Raw genomic sequence first — 17,235 nt, forward strand, 5'->3', positions numbered from 1 at the left:
TTCAGCTGCTTGGATCCGGGATCTTTTAGTTTTGGTCATGACCCAAATCTCATGACCATAGGTGAGGGTCGAAATGTAGGACTGGTCAATCAAGAGCTTTTCTTTGAGCTTCAGCTCTTTCCTCACCAAAACAGACCGGAGCAAATCCTGCATTACTGCAGATGCAGTCCCAAGCCGTCTGTCCATCTACCATTCCATCCTACCATCACTTGCAAACAAGACACCACAGTTGACCCTTTTTTAGGTTGAGCTAATTCTGATTCCATTTGCTTTACGCTCAACGCTTAGCTGCAGAAGCCTGGGAAGAGGCTCGACTTTGTGCCGTGAATGTGGACACAACTTTTGCTTTGAGCATACAGGTGGTGGATGAGAATCACTGCATGGTGACATGGGGGGGATCAGCCTGTGGCTCTGCTGAGGTGTTGAGGGCACAAATGTGGCTTTAGTGCATGTGTCAATTGTCGACTCAAGGTTCCCTCATCTTTCTCTTGAAAACAACACATAGTTTCCTGTTGTTGTTTGGGTTTTAACAATGTGGGCAGGTGCCAAGTCCTGCTGGAAAATGAATCTTCTCAGCAGAGGGAAGCATAAAGTGCTTTATAAAATTACCCTGGTAGACTGCTGTGCTGACTTTGGTCATGAAAACTGTATAAAGCATAAAAAGGTTTAGGTTGGGTAACCTTGATGTAAAAGCACCGAAATCACATGACAGAAAACATAAAACACAAATTTAAGTCGATAAAGGTGTTTAACTACCAAGTTTTCTTTCTTTTACTTTATAAAGGTTTTACGTTTCCTATTAAGATGGTGTTTTAAAAAGTGAAAAAATTCAGAATTACACCAAACAAAAAATCCTAATCTTTTTAGGTTACAGATCAAACTTAAATTGCCTTGAAAAAAAATTTCCCCTCTTAAACATTTTCTCAGAACTGTTTCTTCGTCAAATTAAAATGTTTCTAAATATCAAACTAATTTCACAGAAAATTATTCTTGATGAAATACAAAAGGCGCTTTTGACAAATGTAGTTTTCGCATCGTATTGTGTAACATTATTGTAAAAGACTTCTTTCTTAATGTGACAATTATGTCTAATTAATTTAGAAACTGAGTTTGAAACTCCCAAACCTGGCTGTGTTTTTATTTTTAATATTTCCTCCACGGTTCCATGAGAGCATCAATAAATAACAATAAAATTGAAAACATGATTAAATTAAATTACTGAGTGCAGTTCAGGGATATAATTCACACTACTTTATGCAACTAGTGTCCTGAAGAAGCTTTTTATAAAACAGGGATGTTTGTGAGAAAGTAATTTCCCCCTTAAAACCCACCAACCACCCACCCACAATGTGTTTGTGATACATGGCAATGAGACTTTTACATCACTTGATGACTTTTGCGCCAGTCTTCTTAACAGAAGACTTGTTTTAATTCAGCCACATTGGCAAGTTTACAAGCATGAATAAACTACAGTATTTGTCAAGCCATCACCTCTAATTTTAGCCTGGACTTTGACTAGACATCAGCAGAACATGTTTTTTTTTTTCTTATACATGTCATTCACATGTGGCCTGGTGGATTGGGGCCATTGCATAACCCAAGTGTCCTTGTCATGAATTAATTATCTCTCAAGTATGAACTAATTAATAGTTCCATTAGTTAGAGTTTAGATCCTGAAGCAGCAGAAAAGAGAGAGGGAACAAATGAAAAGATTTAATGTAAGGTTATTTGTTGTTTAGAAGGAAACCATTTTTGTAACCCTAAATCAAAGGTAAATCCAAGATATATTACTGACTTAAGCCTTTTATTCTGTTTGTTTTGTTCCAGTCAGTTAGCATGTCTCTGTTTTCTAAATGCCTTTGTTTTTGTAGGTCTTATAAATACAATTTCTCCATACATTATTGCCTAAAGACGCATACAAACCTTTTTAACAGTACAACATATTTACTACTATAGTTTTAAGCCACATAGTCCATCTGTCCTACTGCTTTCTTCATTTCTCTTTTTTTTCTTTTTTGGAATAAATACAAACAATACCAGTAATATCTCATATTTTCACTGCTGCAACCATTTTAGTGCCTCTTGTGTTTTGATCCCACCACCTGCTCACTCTGCTCTGCTGAATCATGAGCATGTATGTTTGATGGTTGTTTGCCCTACTTTCTCTCCCGTCCACATTGTTGCAGATCAGTTGAGGTCGCTGGCAGCTGATGGTTTTATAAGCAGGTCATGTGACATATAAGGGTGGGATTTGATAGGTTGAACACTTGGCTACGGGAGAATGAATAGGTTTACAGATGTTAGCGGGCACATTTGTTCAACCCCAATAAAGAACATGTGGTAATCATGTCTCATCTACATATGGGGATGCTTGTTTTCATTAAATAATGAATAGACGAGAGCCTGCCAGTTAAATATAATACCAACAATAGTATTTATACCAGTTGAAATTTAAAAAAAAAAATTCAGGCTTCCACCTTAAACTTCAATGTGTGTGAAGGATGTTGTGATTGACCATCTTAGAGTAGTGTTTATTTGTAAAATAAATTTAGTAGTTTCAAACAGCAACATTTCTTCAATAGAAAATCTGAAAAGTATGCAGTGTGTATGTATTTGGCACGTTTTGTAGACGCACATTTTGCTGGCATTACAGCTGCAGATCCTTTGTATGTCTCTAACAGCCGTGCACATCTAGAAACTGATAATTGTTGGCTATTTTTGATAAAATGAAATTGATATGTAAAATAGCTCAAGGGTAGACATATTAGAAGGAAAAAATTCAGTTCAATTATCAGTTTTCAACGCATGCCACAGAGTCTTGATTGGATTTAGGTCTAGACTTTGACTAGGCCATTCTAAGGCATGAGTGTTTTGTTATAAATCCTTCCATTGTAGCTCTGGTTGTGTGTTTTAGCTCAAATCTTTTGCAGCCTCAAATAGGTATGATTCTAGATTTGGCTTGTAGCTTTAGCTCCATCCAAATGCCAATTAACTTTGACCAGATTCCTTGTCTCGGCTGAAGAAAGGCATCTCCTTAGCATTATGTTGCCACAACCATGCTTATGTTTAAGTCAGATGTATTTCAGGTTATGCACAATGTGTTTCATGCTCAACATAAAGCATTTTGCATGTAAGCAAAAAAAAATACTTTTGGGATTCATCGCTGCTTGTCTGTTGTGGCAGACTGCAAAGTCTTTCATTCAATAGTGGTTTTCTTCCCACCAGTCTTCCATAAAGACCACATTTGAGTGCAGGACTAATGACTGAGGTAGTAGATACTCCCACCTGAGCTGTAGATTTTTAAGCTCCTACAGAGTTCACAAAGAACAGGTATTTCTTTGTGTCAGTAGGTAACTCCCAATCAGAGTGGGCAAAAGTCACAAATGGGGTACCCCAAGGTTCACTCATGGCAAGGCAAGGCAAGGCCAATTTATTTGTATAGCACAATTCAGTACAAAGACAATGCAAAGTGCTTTACATAATTAAAATATAGCAAAATAAAACAGAATAAAAGCAAGTAGGAATAAAATGTAGATAGAAAAAAAGAACAAAAAAGTGGTTATTCAGTTAACTAGAACAGTTGAAGGCAATCTTAAACAAATGTGTTTTTAATCTTGATTTAAAGGAACTCAGGCTTTCCGCACATTTACAATTTTCTGGAAGTTTGTTCCAGATAAGTGGAGCATAGGAACTAAATGCTGCTTCTCCTTGTTTAGTTCTGGTTCTAGGTATGCAGAGTAGGCTGGACCCAGAAGACCTTAATGGTCTGGATGGTTGATACACTGATAACAAGTCTGTGATGTATTTAGGTGCTAAGCCATTTAAGGATTTATAGACTAACAGAAGTATTTTAAAGTCTATTCTCTGAGATACAGGGAGCCAGTGTAAGGACTTTAGAACTGGGGTGATGTGTTCTACTTTCTTAGTCTTAGTGAGGACGCGGGCAGCAGTGTTCTGGATCACCTGCAGCTGTCTGATCCACTTTTTAGGCAGACCTGTAAAAACACCGTTGCGGTAATCTATTCTACTAAATATAAACGCAAGGATTAGTTTTTCCAGATCCTGCTGAGACATTAGTCCTTTAATCCTAGAAATGTTCTTCAGGTGATAGAAAGCCGACGTTGTAACTGTCTTCAGATGCTTTTGGAGGTTCAGGTCTGAGACCCCACTAGTTGAGGTTATAACAAGAAACAAGATTAGTTACCATAACTACGCAGATGATACACAGCTCAACATTACGATGTCACCAGGTGACTCTGAACCCTTCCATGCACTGAACTGATATTTTGAACAAATTAATGCATAAATGTGCCAAAACTTTCTCCAGCTGAACAGAAACAAAACTGAAGATCTTATCTTTGAACCTAAAGAGGAACAAACTAGAGTCAGAGCGTAGCTTCCGTTATTACAACTACAAACTAGTGATCAGGCCTCAAAATCTGGGGTGTAGTGATGGACTCGGACCTGAACCTTCAAGGATACATAAAGATAGTCACAAAGTCAGCCTTTTATCACCTGTAGAAAATTTCCAGGATTATAGGACAGATGTTCCGACGAGATCTAGAGAAACTGATCCATGTGTTTATCCTTAGTCACATTGATTACTGCAAAAATGTCTCCAAAGGTTTGCCCAAAAAAATCAGACAACTGCGGCTGATCCAGAATGCTGGTGCTCGCGTTCTCACTAAAACCAGGAAGATAACAGACATAATTGTTTACATCATGCTAATCGGTTCTGATCCAACCATTAATTGTTTACACTGTTCCCAGATGCTAAGGAAACTTGCACACGCCTTAGCTAGTGATGCTGCTGCACTATTATCCATATTGCATTTTGTATTATCATACGTTTTATAAATATTGCATATTCTATTATTGTTTGTTATGCAAATAGGCTGGAGTTTGTTTGCCAAATAACTTTCCTTTGTTCAGTATGTACTCTTATCTGCTCTTGGTGTTTCTTTAGAGCTAACTTTAGATTAGACTGGTTTGCTCTTTTTTTCTTCCTTTTTTTTTCCTCATTGCTTATAATTGTGTGTAACTGTCACACCCGAATTTCCCTCAGATACCCCCTTTTGGTCTGACAAATAAAATCCCAACAGAACACATTAAAGTTGGGTTTGTAACAAGACAAAATGTGGAAAAGTTCAAGGAATATAAATACTTTTGTAAAGCGCTGAATGTTGCCAATTATCTATTTTCCTTCTCTTTGAAATAAAAGTAAATATGAAAAAGGTTTGACTTATCTTTTAGATTTAAAACAAATGTTGTGCTGCAAAAGCTTTAAAAAGAGTGAAAATAGCTATTGTAATACAATGTTTTGCTCCTTATGTTGTTTTAACAACATTTATAGGATTAAATAATTGCAACTTTTATGGCTTGGGTTGTCTCTAACCTGTGTTAGCTTAAAAGCCATGGAAGCCACTTCTCATTGTGCGTGCGTTTGCTTGTGTGGATGTGTTAATTAATCCTAATTACCTCCTGGTGCTGTAGTAACTTTGCTTTTATTGGTAAGTGTACCAGGGAACCAGGCATAATCCCTTAACTGCACAGCCCCCCTCATGTATGCTACCTCCTAAAATCAATGAGCCACTTGAGCTGCATTTACCAAAATTAAAGGAGCAATGGAGAATTAATGATGACAAATTATTTATTTCATCTGTCTTTACAGCACTTCAAGCTTTTGGTGGATGAGCTTCAAGTCAAAGGAGAGGGCAAAGTAAAAAAGGCAATGAAGGAGTCTTTCAAGGTCCTTAATGAGGTTTGTCTCTCGTCTTTGCAATACAAGTTACATCGTTCAGGCTGCTGCCGGAATTGTAAAACAAGTCTTATCTACAGTTTTCAGTTCTCTTCTAATTAATTTCTTAAGATACACATTTGTGGATAAATGTGTTCAGGCTGCTGCGCTGGGGCAGGGCAGTTTGTGCAACCAGGCCATCATGCTGATAACAGACGGCGCCATGGAGGATTTCAAGGATGTTTTTGAAGAGTTTAACTGGCCAGAGCGTCGGGTATGAAATTTATTTTCATTAAGCTGTTTGGCGTACTGAACGAGTGTTGTTTTCCTAAACGCCACTTACCTGTCTCTGCAGGTTCGAGTGTTCACTTATCTCATTGGGCGCGAGATGACATTTGCTGAAAATGTTAAATGGATCGCCTGCAACAACAAAGGTAAAACCAAACTTTTTTTTGTTGTTGATTATTTACAGTGTTTGGAAATGTTTCTGGGAATAAAGCATCACAATTAAACCTTATTTTTTTTTAAATAGTCACAAATATTTGTATATTTGCAGTATAGACTTTAACTTTTCAAAATATTTCCTTATTTTAAGTGAGATCAGAGGTAGCGCTATTTGTGCCTATCAGTTGCTGCCCTCTTGTGAATTACATGGTGTCCTGCATCAGCTCAGACCACAAAATAATCACTTTATCTTATTAAAGCGTATAAAATGCTAACAGACTGCTAGCACAAAAATTCAGTGAGCTCTGACCTAAAATGTAATCTGTGCATGTGTGTCTGTATTTGTAACTGCAATCCCCGAAGTTTTGCTTCTGGTAATTGCTACCAACTTCTGCAGTTTTTGTAATGATAGATGCTGCACAAAGGTGCCTTTAAAATGGATTTATATTCCTTGAATTTTTAAACATTTTGTCAGATAAGAGCCATAAACCTCACCTTGAATGTACCATATACATGGGGAAATGTGGTGGTGCTATCAAGCTTTTCTTCAGCAGGGAATGGGAAGTGGCAGGAAATGAACATGGCAAACATGTGGTGCTTCAAGGAGTCGCCTAGATGCAAAATATCATGTGTAGCGGAAAACTAACACTGCATGTTTAACCTAAACCTGCTTTCTACAGTGGGAAACAGGGTGGTGGCAGCATCATTCTTTAGGTTTTCTTCTCCTCAGTAGAGACGGAAAGCCAGTCAGAGCAAGTTGGGAAGAAGCTGTAAAACACAAAACTCGAAAATTACCCCAAACGTGCTGCCAGAGCTACAATTTAATAGATTTAATCTACAATAACAGCTCAGCTGAAGTCTAGTGGTTGTTCAAATGTCAGGGAGTTAAAAACTAATGGACGCCACAGAGTACATAAGACAGATTTTTATTTGTAAAAAAAGCTGAAAACCATATCCTTTCACTTCTCAGCTATATAATATGCTGAGTTTGTGACATACATGAAAAGGGTATAAAAACGTTTGCAGTTGAAGTATAACCGGAAAGTTATACTTCAGCGTATTTTCTTTAGATGACTTCTGCTCATTTGATACTTTAATAACAGCATACAGTAAGTCTTACATGAAATTTCATAAGTCTCACAAACACATCTAATTAGACAATTTTATTTCTGTCAACATTATTTGTAATATGCCTGGTAAAGGAATGTATTGGTTTTATTGTAACATCATTAGAAATGAAACAGCTTTATAAAAAAAACTTTGTCTCATCATATGCGCTTAGATTTTATGCTCGCTAGATTTACTGTAATTTTCAGGTAAATACTGTATGTTTTGTCTGAATTTGTTTATTCTGCAGGTTATTACACACATGTGTCCACTCTGGCTGATGTTCAGGAAAATGTAATGGAGTACCTGCATGTTCTCAGCCGACCAATGGTTATCAACCATGACCATGATATTATCTGGACAGAGGCCTACATGGACAGTGTGGTCAGTCTTCTTCTCATGTTATTCACAAACATGCTGGGCATCAAAACCTGACATCAAATATTAAAAAAGGGACTGAAGCTTAAATTAAAATATGTAAACAAAAATCTGCTTTGTACTTGGGTTTATGATAGCCGCTTTTTGACAGCCGTCAAGTTTTGTAGCAAATTGAAGGCGGTGCTTATCTGAAGCACCTATAGTTTCCAAGCTTTAACATCTTTTGGGTTGATAAAAGTTTATCTGCAGATCAACCTGATCACAGAGAAAGATGTCACTGATGGTAATATTTTGGTTTGTTTTGCTTTGAATGGTTTTATGTTCCCTAATGAATTAAATTGTCTCTTGAAGTTAGATTTTAGCATTTATTTGTCTGATTCTAATATTTTGTTTAATGGTCTATAATGTTTAAGTTTAAGAAAAAAAAGTAAGGATATAAGACATTTTAAATTGGGATCCATTTTCAAAGCAATGTGTGCCAGAAATGCTTTGAGAGATGCACAAAAGTGGTGGACAGCAGGATTAGAAACAAAATGACTTTGCAAAAGATACCACAGTTTCCACAATAGCTTCACTTTTCTCCTTCACTCTCTCTGGAGAATCATCAGATTATCATCAGATTTATAAAGAAAAATCTTGCTCTTTATATTGATGTTTTTGTGTATCTTCTGTGTCCAGTTGCAGCCTCATTTCTGCTTACCCACTCTTTCATTCATTCTTTTCATTCTCATGCATTTCATCCGTGTTGCTTTTCTCCTCTTCATCATCACCTTCAGCTTCCCAATAAAGATGAGGTAACCATGAATGGAGCGTTAGCTATACTTTGCTTACATTAGGTTATCTGAAGTGAACGATAGTCATGTTAAAGTCTTGCTTAAAATTTTGTTTCCAAATAACGATTTTCAGACACCATTTCCTTGTCTGAAGATTTTTGTTGTTGTTGTGGTTTTCATCAGAACAGAAAGTTAAAGGGTGTTTTCTGTCTTTGTCCTGCAGCTGTTTAACACTCAGGCACAGAGTTTGCTCCTGATGACCTCAGTGGCCATGCCTGTTTTCAGTAAGAAGGAAGAAACTGTAAGTTGATGGCTTTAATCATGCCTTTTATCAGCTATATGTGTTTTTTTTGTGCCCACATTGATGCATTAATACATTTTCCTCTGTTTCGAGTCCCATTTATAAAAAGGAGTATTGAAATGTAAATCTGTACAGATTATAACCGTTTAAAACTCTAAATTTTGTCTAAGAGTTGTGTAAAGGCAAGTAGATTAACCTTAAAGGTACCATGGCCATATATATTTCATGGATTTGATCCCTGTTATCCTTTTCTCTCCAGCTGTCTCATGGGATTTTGCTGGGTGTGGTTGGAACAGATGTGGCCTTGAGAGAATTGATGAAATTAGCTCCAAGATACAAGGTAAATGGTCTGTGACGTTCCCTCATCATCACTTATTAAAATCACCTCTTTAACCTAAGAACAGAACAAAAGAAGCTCTGAAACATTGGGCCATCACTGTAAATCGTGGAAGTTCATGGCAAGGTTGATACGCAAAATGTATTTACAGACTTTATTTTTATTATCGATGATGCACTTGCCCCAGTGAGCCATAGGTCGGCAGTGGGAAGACTAGTTGTCGTATATTCTGAAAGTTGTGGGTTAGAGTCCAGTTTCTTCCTGCCACATGTCGTGGTGCTCCTGGGAATAATGTATAGGAATCTTTTTTTTTTCTTCTTCTTTTTTTCAACCCAACAATTCAGATTTTGCCCAATTTAAGTTTTTCTTTACAAACTACAGTTAAAAGCATTAAAAAAAATTGTCTTCTTGCTTTAATGGTAGCCAAAGACCTTTGTGTGTAAATGTGATCTGTTGCTGTAAGACTTGGTTTTGCCAATTTAAAGCAAAGACCAAAAGATGTACATTGGTTTTAGAGTTGCAACATCATCACATAGTTATACATTGTTACAGTCATTAGTCCTGCACTCGTCTAACACGTTGTACTCTTTAAAGAACAATGTGTAAAACTGTAAAGCACCATCTAATACCATTAATGCTGTAACAGCAAGAAGTTATTTGAGGTTTTTCTGCTTTTTTTGCCCCTCTAGCTGGGTATCCATGGTTACGCCTTCCTCATCACCAATAATGGTTACATCCTGTCTCATCCAGAACTACGACCTCTGGTACAGGCAAAGATTTGTTTCTCATCCTCTCAGAGACTTTTCCTTTTTTTTTTACCTATTGGTGACGAATCTCTATGCTTTTATCTGTGACAGTATAAAGAGGGAAAGAAGCTGAAGCCTAAACCAAACTACAACAGTGTTGATCTTTCAGAGGTGGAATGGGAAGATACTGAGGAAAAAGTGAGAAAATTACACACATTTCTGTGTTTATACCTTTTCTTTTTTACTGTATGACTAGCGGTATTACAGAAGGGGTTAAAATAAACACTCCTTGGTAAGTTGTGCTTCTGTTCATAGCTAAGGACAGCCATGGTCAAAGGAGAAACTGGAACTTTGTCTTTAGATGTGAGATCTTCAGTGGATAAAGGAGTAAGTACTTGGCTTTTCCCCTTATGATCTGGCTGCTGCTGTAATGTTAGAGCAGGCTGTAAACTTAACTCGTTTCCTGACAGTTTTTGCACCTTACATTCTAAGTAAACAAGTTTTTTTGTCATTTAAATTAAATTTATAGTATTGATTAATTAGTATGAAGGGTTATCAGTTCATCTGGCTTCCAGCCTCATCTACATAATGAGTTTTAGTTATTCTACAATGTGAAATTCTGTCTTGTTCTTCCTTTTCTTTGCAGCGGAGAGTCATCTTCTTGAAGAATGATTACTTTTACACTGTTATAAATGAGACACCATTCAGGTTTGTCTGAATATTTCTACCAATTATATATACGGTGCCTTGAATGTATTCACGCCACTTTAATTTTTTTCAAATTTTCTTGCTCCACAGCTACAAATTTCTTTGCATTTTACTGGGGTTTTCTGTGAAAGAGCAACGGAAAGAAGTCCATGATTCTGAATTAGAAGTCAAATGATACATGGTCCATATGTATTCAGATCCCTGGGTCCATACTTTGTAGAACCATCTTTTGCTGCACTTCCAGCTGCAAATATTTTGCGTTGCTGCAAGCTTTGCATATTAAAAGACACTTGCCTATGCAAAATGTCTTAAATTCAGTCAGATTAGTAGGAGAAGTTCTGTGGATATTTTCAGATTCCCAGTTAGATTTAGATATTGGATATGCATTGCAACATATGGATTATGCTTTGTTCTAAACCAGTCGCATTTTACACCTACAACAAATTTGCTTTGGTGATCAGGTGCTACACATAAACAAACATACAGTTGGCATACGTAAATGTAGAAATCTATCAAATGGAATAAACAAAACAAATGCAAGTTGTATAAAGATTGTATAAAGATGATAGAAGAATAGATAAGAATAACACAAATGTTATTCTTATTGTGGCATATGTTGTGCATTATTCTGGGTTTGTGTTATGCAGGTTTATTGCAGCGGGAGAGGGTATAGTGTTACTTAAATATGTATCCCAAAGGCAACATTGGGCTGTGGAACTTTACAACTTCTCCAGAGACGGCATGGGCGTCCTGGTTTCTTCCCTAAATCATTTTATCCACACCAACTTGTCAATTTAGGTAAATATATATATATGCCTTGGTTGGGTTCGGTTGTGCCATAGTCTTTCCATTTTCAGATGATGGATTGAATAGAGCTCTGTGAGATGCTCCAAACCTGCACATTGTTTTATAATCCAAACCTGCTATAAACTTCTCAATAACCTTATTCCTGACTTTTCTGCTTTACTCCTTGGTGTTCCTGATGCTTTTTGCTCACTAATATTCTTTAACAGACCTCTTAGGCCTTCGTTGAACAGCTGGATTTTTACTGAGACTAAACTAGAGACAGACTAACTCTTTCATAATTAGGTGACATCTTAAGGTGATTGGTTGCACCCCGTTTAGAGAGATCAGCTTAAAGGGGAATGAAGACATTTACACACCACGCTTTTCAGATTTTTTAAATACATTAAGTCCAAAAACTACATCTATCTTGTTCCACTTTGTAAATATGCACTACTTGGTGTTGGTCTAAGCCCAATGAAATGTATTGAAAATTGTGGTTAAAACATGAAAAAAGAAATGTGATCATTTCAAATGATAGGAGCACTTTTTGTGTTCACCAAAAAGACATATTTTTTTTTATTTATTTAAAAATACTAATTCCAAAATATTAAATTGTATACAACCAATGTTCATTTTTTTTGTATTTAGTCACATGTAAGTGTACATATGCTTGTCTTATTATCTCTAACATAATAGAATAATTATTTTTTTTCTTGTTTCTATTTTGGCAGTCTTGGTATAGTCTTGAGTAGAGGGTATGGAGAGTATATCTTTACAGGAAATGTCTCAGTGGATGAAGGTTGGTCTAATGTTTCAGTTAATATGCTTTTCTTTAAAGCAGAACAAACCTTTTCAATCTCTTCTTTTTCTCCTTTTTCCTTTGTTCTTCGTCAGGTCTTCATGACTTAATCACTCCAGATCTGACCCTGGCCGATGAGTGGTAAATATACATTACTGAATTTTCAGTGGAAGAGTTGTTTCACTTCCTAAAAAATGTTTATCTACATATTTTTTTTGTAGGACCTATTGTGAGATAGATATCGACCCAGCGCACCGTAAACTGACCCAGCTGCAGGCTGTGATAAAATATCTCAGTGGAAAGGAAAAAGATCTGCGCTGTAAGCTTAAACAGAGCTTTATTTACAAAGGAATTTAGCTTATTTACCTGCAAATCGAAAGAATAAAGATTTTCTTTGAAAGCTTTCAGATTTTTTTCTCTCTGGTTTTGTCTCTACAGGTGATATAAAGTTGCTGCAACAGACTCTCTTTGATGCTGTGGTTACAGCACCAATGGAAGCATACTGGACCGCTCTCATGCTCAACTCATCTGGGTGAACAAAAACACAATGAAATGATAGACATGAACACATTCTTTGGATGCAGATTGTGTTTTATTCCAATATATAATAAATTTAACGTCATCATTATGGACAGCCTTATTTTTGTGTTTTTCTGCTCTCCCAGTATGGATGACGGCATTGAGACCGCTTTCTTGGGGACCCGGTCAGGCTTGCAGAGGTTCCTTAAGTACAGTGGTATTGAAAAAAGAGTTGGCAAGTGAGTGTTGAAGCAGTATGTCTAGTTTACCTGAAGAGGAATAGTCATATTGAGGTTCAAAACAAAATATGTGGCAAAGTCATGAATTGTATGGAAATGGAGTATGGAAAACAATTTTGCACTTCCTCATTTTATGTTCTATAGTATTGGCTAAAGGTTTTATCCATCCTGTCCGTTGATTTGTTTGTTCATCATCCAAGCATCCATCCATTCATGAATCTTTTTATGCATCTGTCCATCTATTAAGTCTCTGATGTTTGCAAGTTCCGTATTTAAAATCTGACCATTGTAGATGATTTTAATTGGTTGAAATATATGTTTTGAAGATGAAAAATGATTAAGTAACCCAAACCATTCCACACAACACTTTAATAAAAATCAGAATTGTTCCTTTAAATGAAAAAGACAATATTTTTGGAATCACCAATTGGTCAGATGAACTTTACTGACATAATGCAGCAGACATCTGTCAGTAAAATATTTCCTAACACAATTCATGATTCAACTGTATGATTTTGTCTACATTTGGACATCTGGCAATGCTCCAGGAATTTTAGCATGATATTTCTAGCATTTTTAGATTTCATAGAAACCCAGTTTATATGACACGCACATTATTTTACCATCTTCTACTATCCTCTAATCTAATCTCTCTGTCCGGCATCTTTTTCATATGTTTTTAATGATGTCTGTGTCTCCTCAGGTCTTTTCTGACCTCTACCGATAAGGAGAATATGTTCACGCTGGACCATTTCCCAGTGTGGTACCGCAGAGCAGCAGAGTATCCAGCTGGACAGTTTTTGTACTACATGCCCAGACAAGACACAAGAGGTAGAGGGCTTATAATAAATTAGAAAAATATGCAAAAACATGTAGAATAGTTATTAATCATTTTCAGTTCCAACTTTTTAGCTGTGTCAATACATAAAGTTTATTTATGGTAGTCTACAGCTTTTTAATTGTGCTTGCCTATATGTGCATTGTTGTGGTAAATTATTTGTTGATTTAAGTTATTTATGTTTTCACTAAATGTCTACAGGTTTGTGAAACATCACATCTTGCATTATGTTGATTGTCACATTATACTAATGCCATCTGTTTACATTTGACAGCTGACGTAGCAGAACAACCATTGATAATCTGAGGACACAACTTAAGCAAACTAAATAACTGTGCCTTTTAAAATGTTCCCATGTTTAAATAAGTTTTGTGTAGATAAATATTTAGATCCCTGAAGAAAATAATACAAAAGAAGTTGAGAAACCAACTTTTTCACATTTTGTCACATTACAACCACAAACCTTTTATTAAGGTTTCTTACAAATGAAAATCTGAAGTTTTTTTCATGCATTTGTTTTTAGCCCCAGTACAACCAGATGCTTTCATCCAATCTGAGTTTGTGCTATTTTGCAAAGAATATGTAGAAAGTTCAGTCTTTAGATTTGCAGGCTGGTAGAGACATGCCCCAAAAGTCTTAAACTTGTACTCTTAGTAAAAAAAAAATGGCTCTACAAAGTGTTGATTCAGATGGACTGAATATGTATAAGCAGAAAACAATTTTTAGATTTTTTTGTACAAAATCTTTACAATTATTCATTTTCTTTCCTCTCAACAGTTATTTTTGCCTTTGTTTTGGTTCAACACATCAAATCCCAATGAAATGTGTTGATGTTTGTGATTGTAATGTGATGAAATGTTTTTGCAAAGCGCTGTAAATGATTCTACAAGGACTGTTTAAAGGCCCTAAAGTTGTTTCAACTAAGCTTTAAACATTGAGAGTTGACTTGAAGGAAGGATTTTAAATCTGTGCTTTTTAAAAGTAGTCACTTTCTTAGATGATTGTTTCATACAGATTCAGGTTGATTATTCATATAAAACATAGTGTTACATTTTAAATATCAAAATGTTTAGGGCCTTGGTAAAAAAAGAGTGTGTAATTTCCAGATATATTCAGGGACTATGAGGCTGACTATAGTGCCACCTACAGTTCAGAAGAGGTGGAACACCATGTGGAGGAGCAGGGTAGAGAACTGCTACAGATATTTGGCATGCCTCCACTTTTTGATCTATCCTGTCCATGATTTTCCTTCACTCTGGTTTTGAGACAATAGACATTGTAGCTCTTTTTTTTTTTACTATTTATTTAGCTTGGTCCTATCTGTGTTCCTTTCATGTTTCCGTTTCCCACTCATCAAGCATGCCATTTAAATAAGAGGACATCCTGCCTGGCTTTCCCAGACAGAGAGGAAGATTTTGATTAATTTGACCCATTTCAAACTCCGTTATTTTTTGTTTAAATACGTCATTATATTATATAGAAAATTAACAGAGGGCATGGGGATTCCTAAAATACACAAAAGCACTGATTTGGTTGTGAATGTATTATTAAATTAGCTCTACCAGTCTCAGTTATGTAAAACTTAAATGTTAATATGTCTGGTATCTGAGGCTTGATGACTGTCAGCCTCCGCTGGAGGCTTCAAATAGATGCAAAATAAGAGCATGAGTCTGCTTATGATGACCCTCCTCAGTCCAAGTCAGTCTGCCACACACGTAAATAAAACATTTTCTCATCTGAACACTTCATCCACAACTATCATTGCAAAAAAGGCTGATTAATAAAAATGTGGTGTATTATGCATGCATGTGCTGTGCTTGTGCTTGCAAAGAAATAATGCATGCATCCATTTGTCTCATGATGCATAAAATAGGAACGAACTCTGATTTCCTTTTTAAGATTGTTTTTGTTGCTCTATCAGCAGGAAGAATTGTGATTAGCTCCACTGCTGTGACAGTGACAGTGGGCAAGAAAACCACCATCGCTGGAGGTAGGATGACAGATTTTTTATTTCTTCTTTCCACTGCTGTTTAATCATCTTTTAATCCTCACTTTCTTTTAATGTCTCCTCTGAGCTCCGTTTTTAATGTAAAGCTAATGCATTGTTGAAGAACTAAATTTGGGTTTATTTTTAAGTTTACAGAAAAACTAAAGTTTATTCGTATGTGTCCATTTTAATTATACCCCAGCAAGCACAAACATCTAGCAGATTAGATGAAAGTGGCAAACTCTGTGGCAGAGGAGCAGTATTTGAGTTGCAAAGGTGCATCCAGATGTGCAGTGGCGCCTGCTTATGTTGTAAGATTTGGGAGCACATTTGGGAAAATATGAGCACAAAACCCATCAAATAAAAGGAGGACAATACTGTAATGTATACATGAACCATGTATTAAACTGCTGATCGCTGAATACTGTCTGAAATAATGTCAGTGGATGGACTGCATTATAAATATAGCCCTGGTGATGCATGGTTAAACCAGCTGGAGATTCAAAGTGCAAATCTTTGTATTTTTTCACTTATTTATTTGCTGTGTTGGTTGGATGCTAATTAATAAGCCAATTCAAAGATTTGTAATGCTAGATTTAGTCAGAAAAACCTCTTTGGCTTGCTGTTTCTAGAAGTAATGAGGAATAACGGGCCCCTTTTTCTTTGTTCTCATGGCTGAAATCTCTGTTAGGTTGGTTACAGGTCTGAGCTGCCTGCAGCCTACATCTGTAATACTAAGAAAAGTTTTCTAATATATTTTCAGACTTTAATCCCCATGTCTAAATGTGTTAATTCCCCATTGTGTTAATGCTGTGTTTTACTTATTATTATTATTATTATTATTATTATTATTATTATTATTATTATTATTATTGTGATATTCCTTCCTTGGTCCCTTCTTTGTCCCCTTCCTTGCTTTTCTTCCTCATTTCCTTCAATATTTTGTTTCCCTTTTGTTTCCTTCCTTTCCTATTTTCCCGTTTCCTTTGTTCCCTTCCCTGTGGCCTTTCTTCCTTTTCTTTTCCTTTTATCCCATGTAACTTCTTCCTTGTGACTTACCTTCCTTCCATGTGTCCATTATTCCTTCTTTGTGTCCCACTTTATTTCCTTGTGCCTCCATATTTCCCACCCCAGCCTTTCCCTTTGTAGATTTAAACACAGTTCACAATGCTTTCTACCCTTTTAAAGCCACTCAAGCATCTGTCCAATTTCTTTGGCTCTCTCAAGCTAAGTTGTCAGATCTGTGTCTTTTCAATTCGAAAGATTTCTTTCCTCTCCTTTGCCCGTCTTTTCCCCTTTTTGCTCTCATTTCTGCCAAGCCACTCTCTAAACTCCCACTCTGCTTCTGCTGTAAGCGGAGGATGTTTTCTTGTGGAAAATCAAAGGCTATCAAACATGCAGAAGATGCTGACTTGGGAACATGTGCACAAGTACAACTAAAGAGCTACACTCTGTCCAAATTTGGCCGAGATTCTTGCAATGCGTGTTATCAATGTACTTACTTTGCTTTCTCAGCTGATTGGTGCTCCTCAAAAG

General features: G+C 36.3%; 1 protein-coding gene across 2 annotated transcripts in view; it reads left to right on the top strand.

The window, feature by feature from the left end:
• cacna2d4a (calcium channel, voltage-dependent, alpha 2/delta subunit 4a) overlaps positions 1–17,235 on the top strand; it is a 130,532-nt gene that overhangs the window by 35,628 nt on the left and 77,669 nt on the right. For both annotated transcript variants that reach the window (XM_036148828.1, XM_036148829.1), the window contains 19 exons: positions 5,672–5,761; positions 5,898–6,011; positions 6,093–6,171; positions 7,539–7,672; positions 8,443–8,460; positions 8,663–8,740; positions 9,000–9,080; positions 9,767–9,841; positions 9,935–10,021; positions 10,139–10,210; positions 10,470–10,531; positions 12,049–12,116; positions 12,212–12,257; positions 12,338–12,435; positions 12,555–12,648; positions 12,782–12,874; positions 13,578–13,705; positions 14,819–14,896; positions 15,634–15,702. In XM_036148828.1, the coding sequence (XP_036004721.1) occupies positions 5,672–5,761; positions 5,898–6,011; positions 6,093–6,171; positions 7,539–7,672; positions 8,443–8,460; positions 8,663–8,740; positions 9,000–9,080; positions 9,767–9,841; positions 9,935–10,021; positions 10,139–10,210; positions 10,470–10,531; positions 12,049–12,116; positions 12,212–12,257; positions 12,338–12,435; positions 12,555–12,648; positions 12,782–12,874; positions 13,578–13,705; positions 14,819–14,896; positions 15,634–15,702 (1,564 nt within the window). The remainder of the gene's footprint in view (positions 1–5,671; positions 5,762–5,897; positions 6,012–6,092; positions 6,172–7,538; positions 7,673–8,442; positions 8,461–8,662; positions 8,741–8,999; positions 9,081–9,766; positions 9,842–9,934; positions 10,022–10,138; positions 10,211–10,469; positions 10,532–12,048; positions 12,117–12,211; positions 12,258–12,337; positions 12,436–12,554; positions 12,649–12,781; positions 12,875–13,577; positions 13,706–14,818; positions 14,897–15,633; positions 15,703–17,235) is intronic.

This window comes from Fundulus heteroclitus, chromosome 17 (genome assembly GCF_011125445.2).
Source record: "Fundulus heteroclitus isolate FHET01 chromosome 17, MU-UCD_Fhet_4.1, whole genome shotgun sequence".
Taxonomy (NCBI): Eukaryota; Metazoa; Chordata; class Actinopteri; order Cyprinodontiformes; family Fundulidae; genus Fundulus; species Fundulus heteroclitus.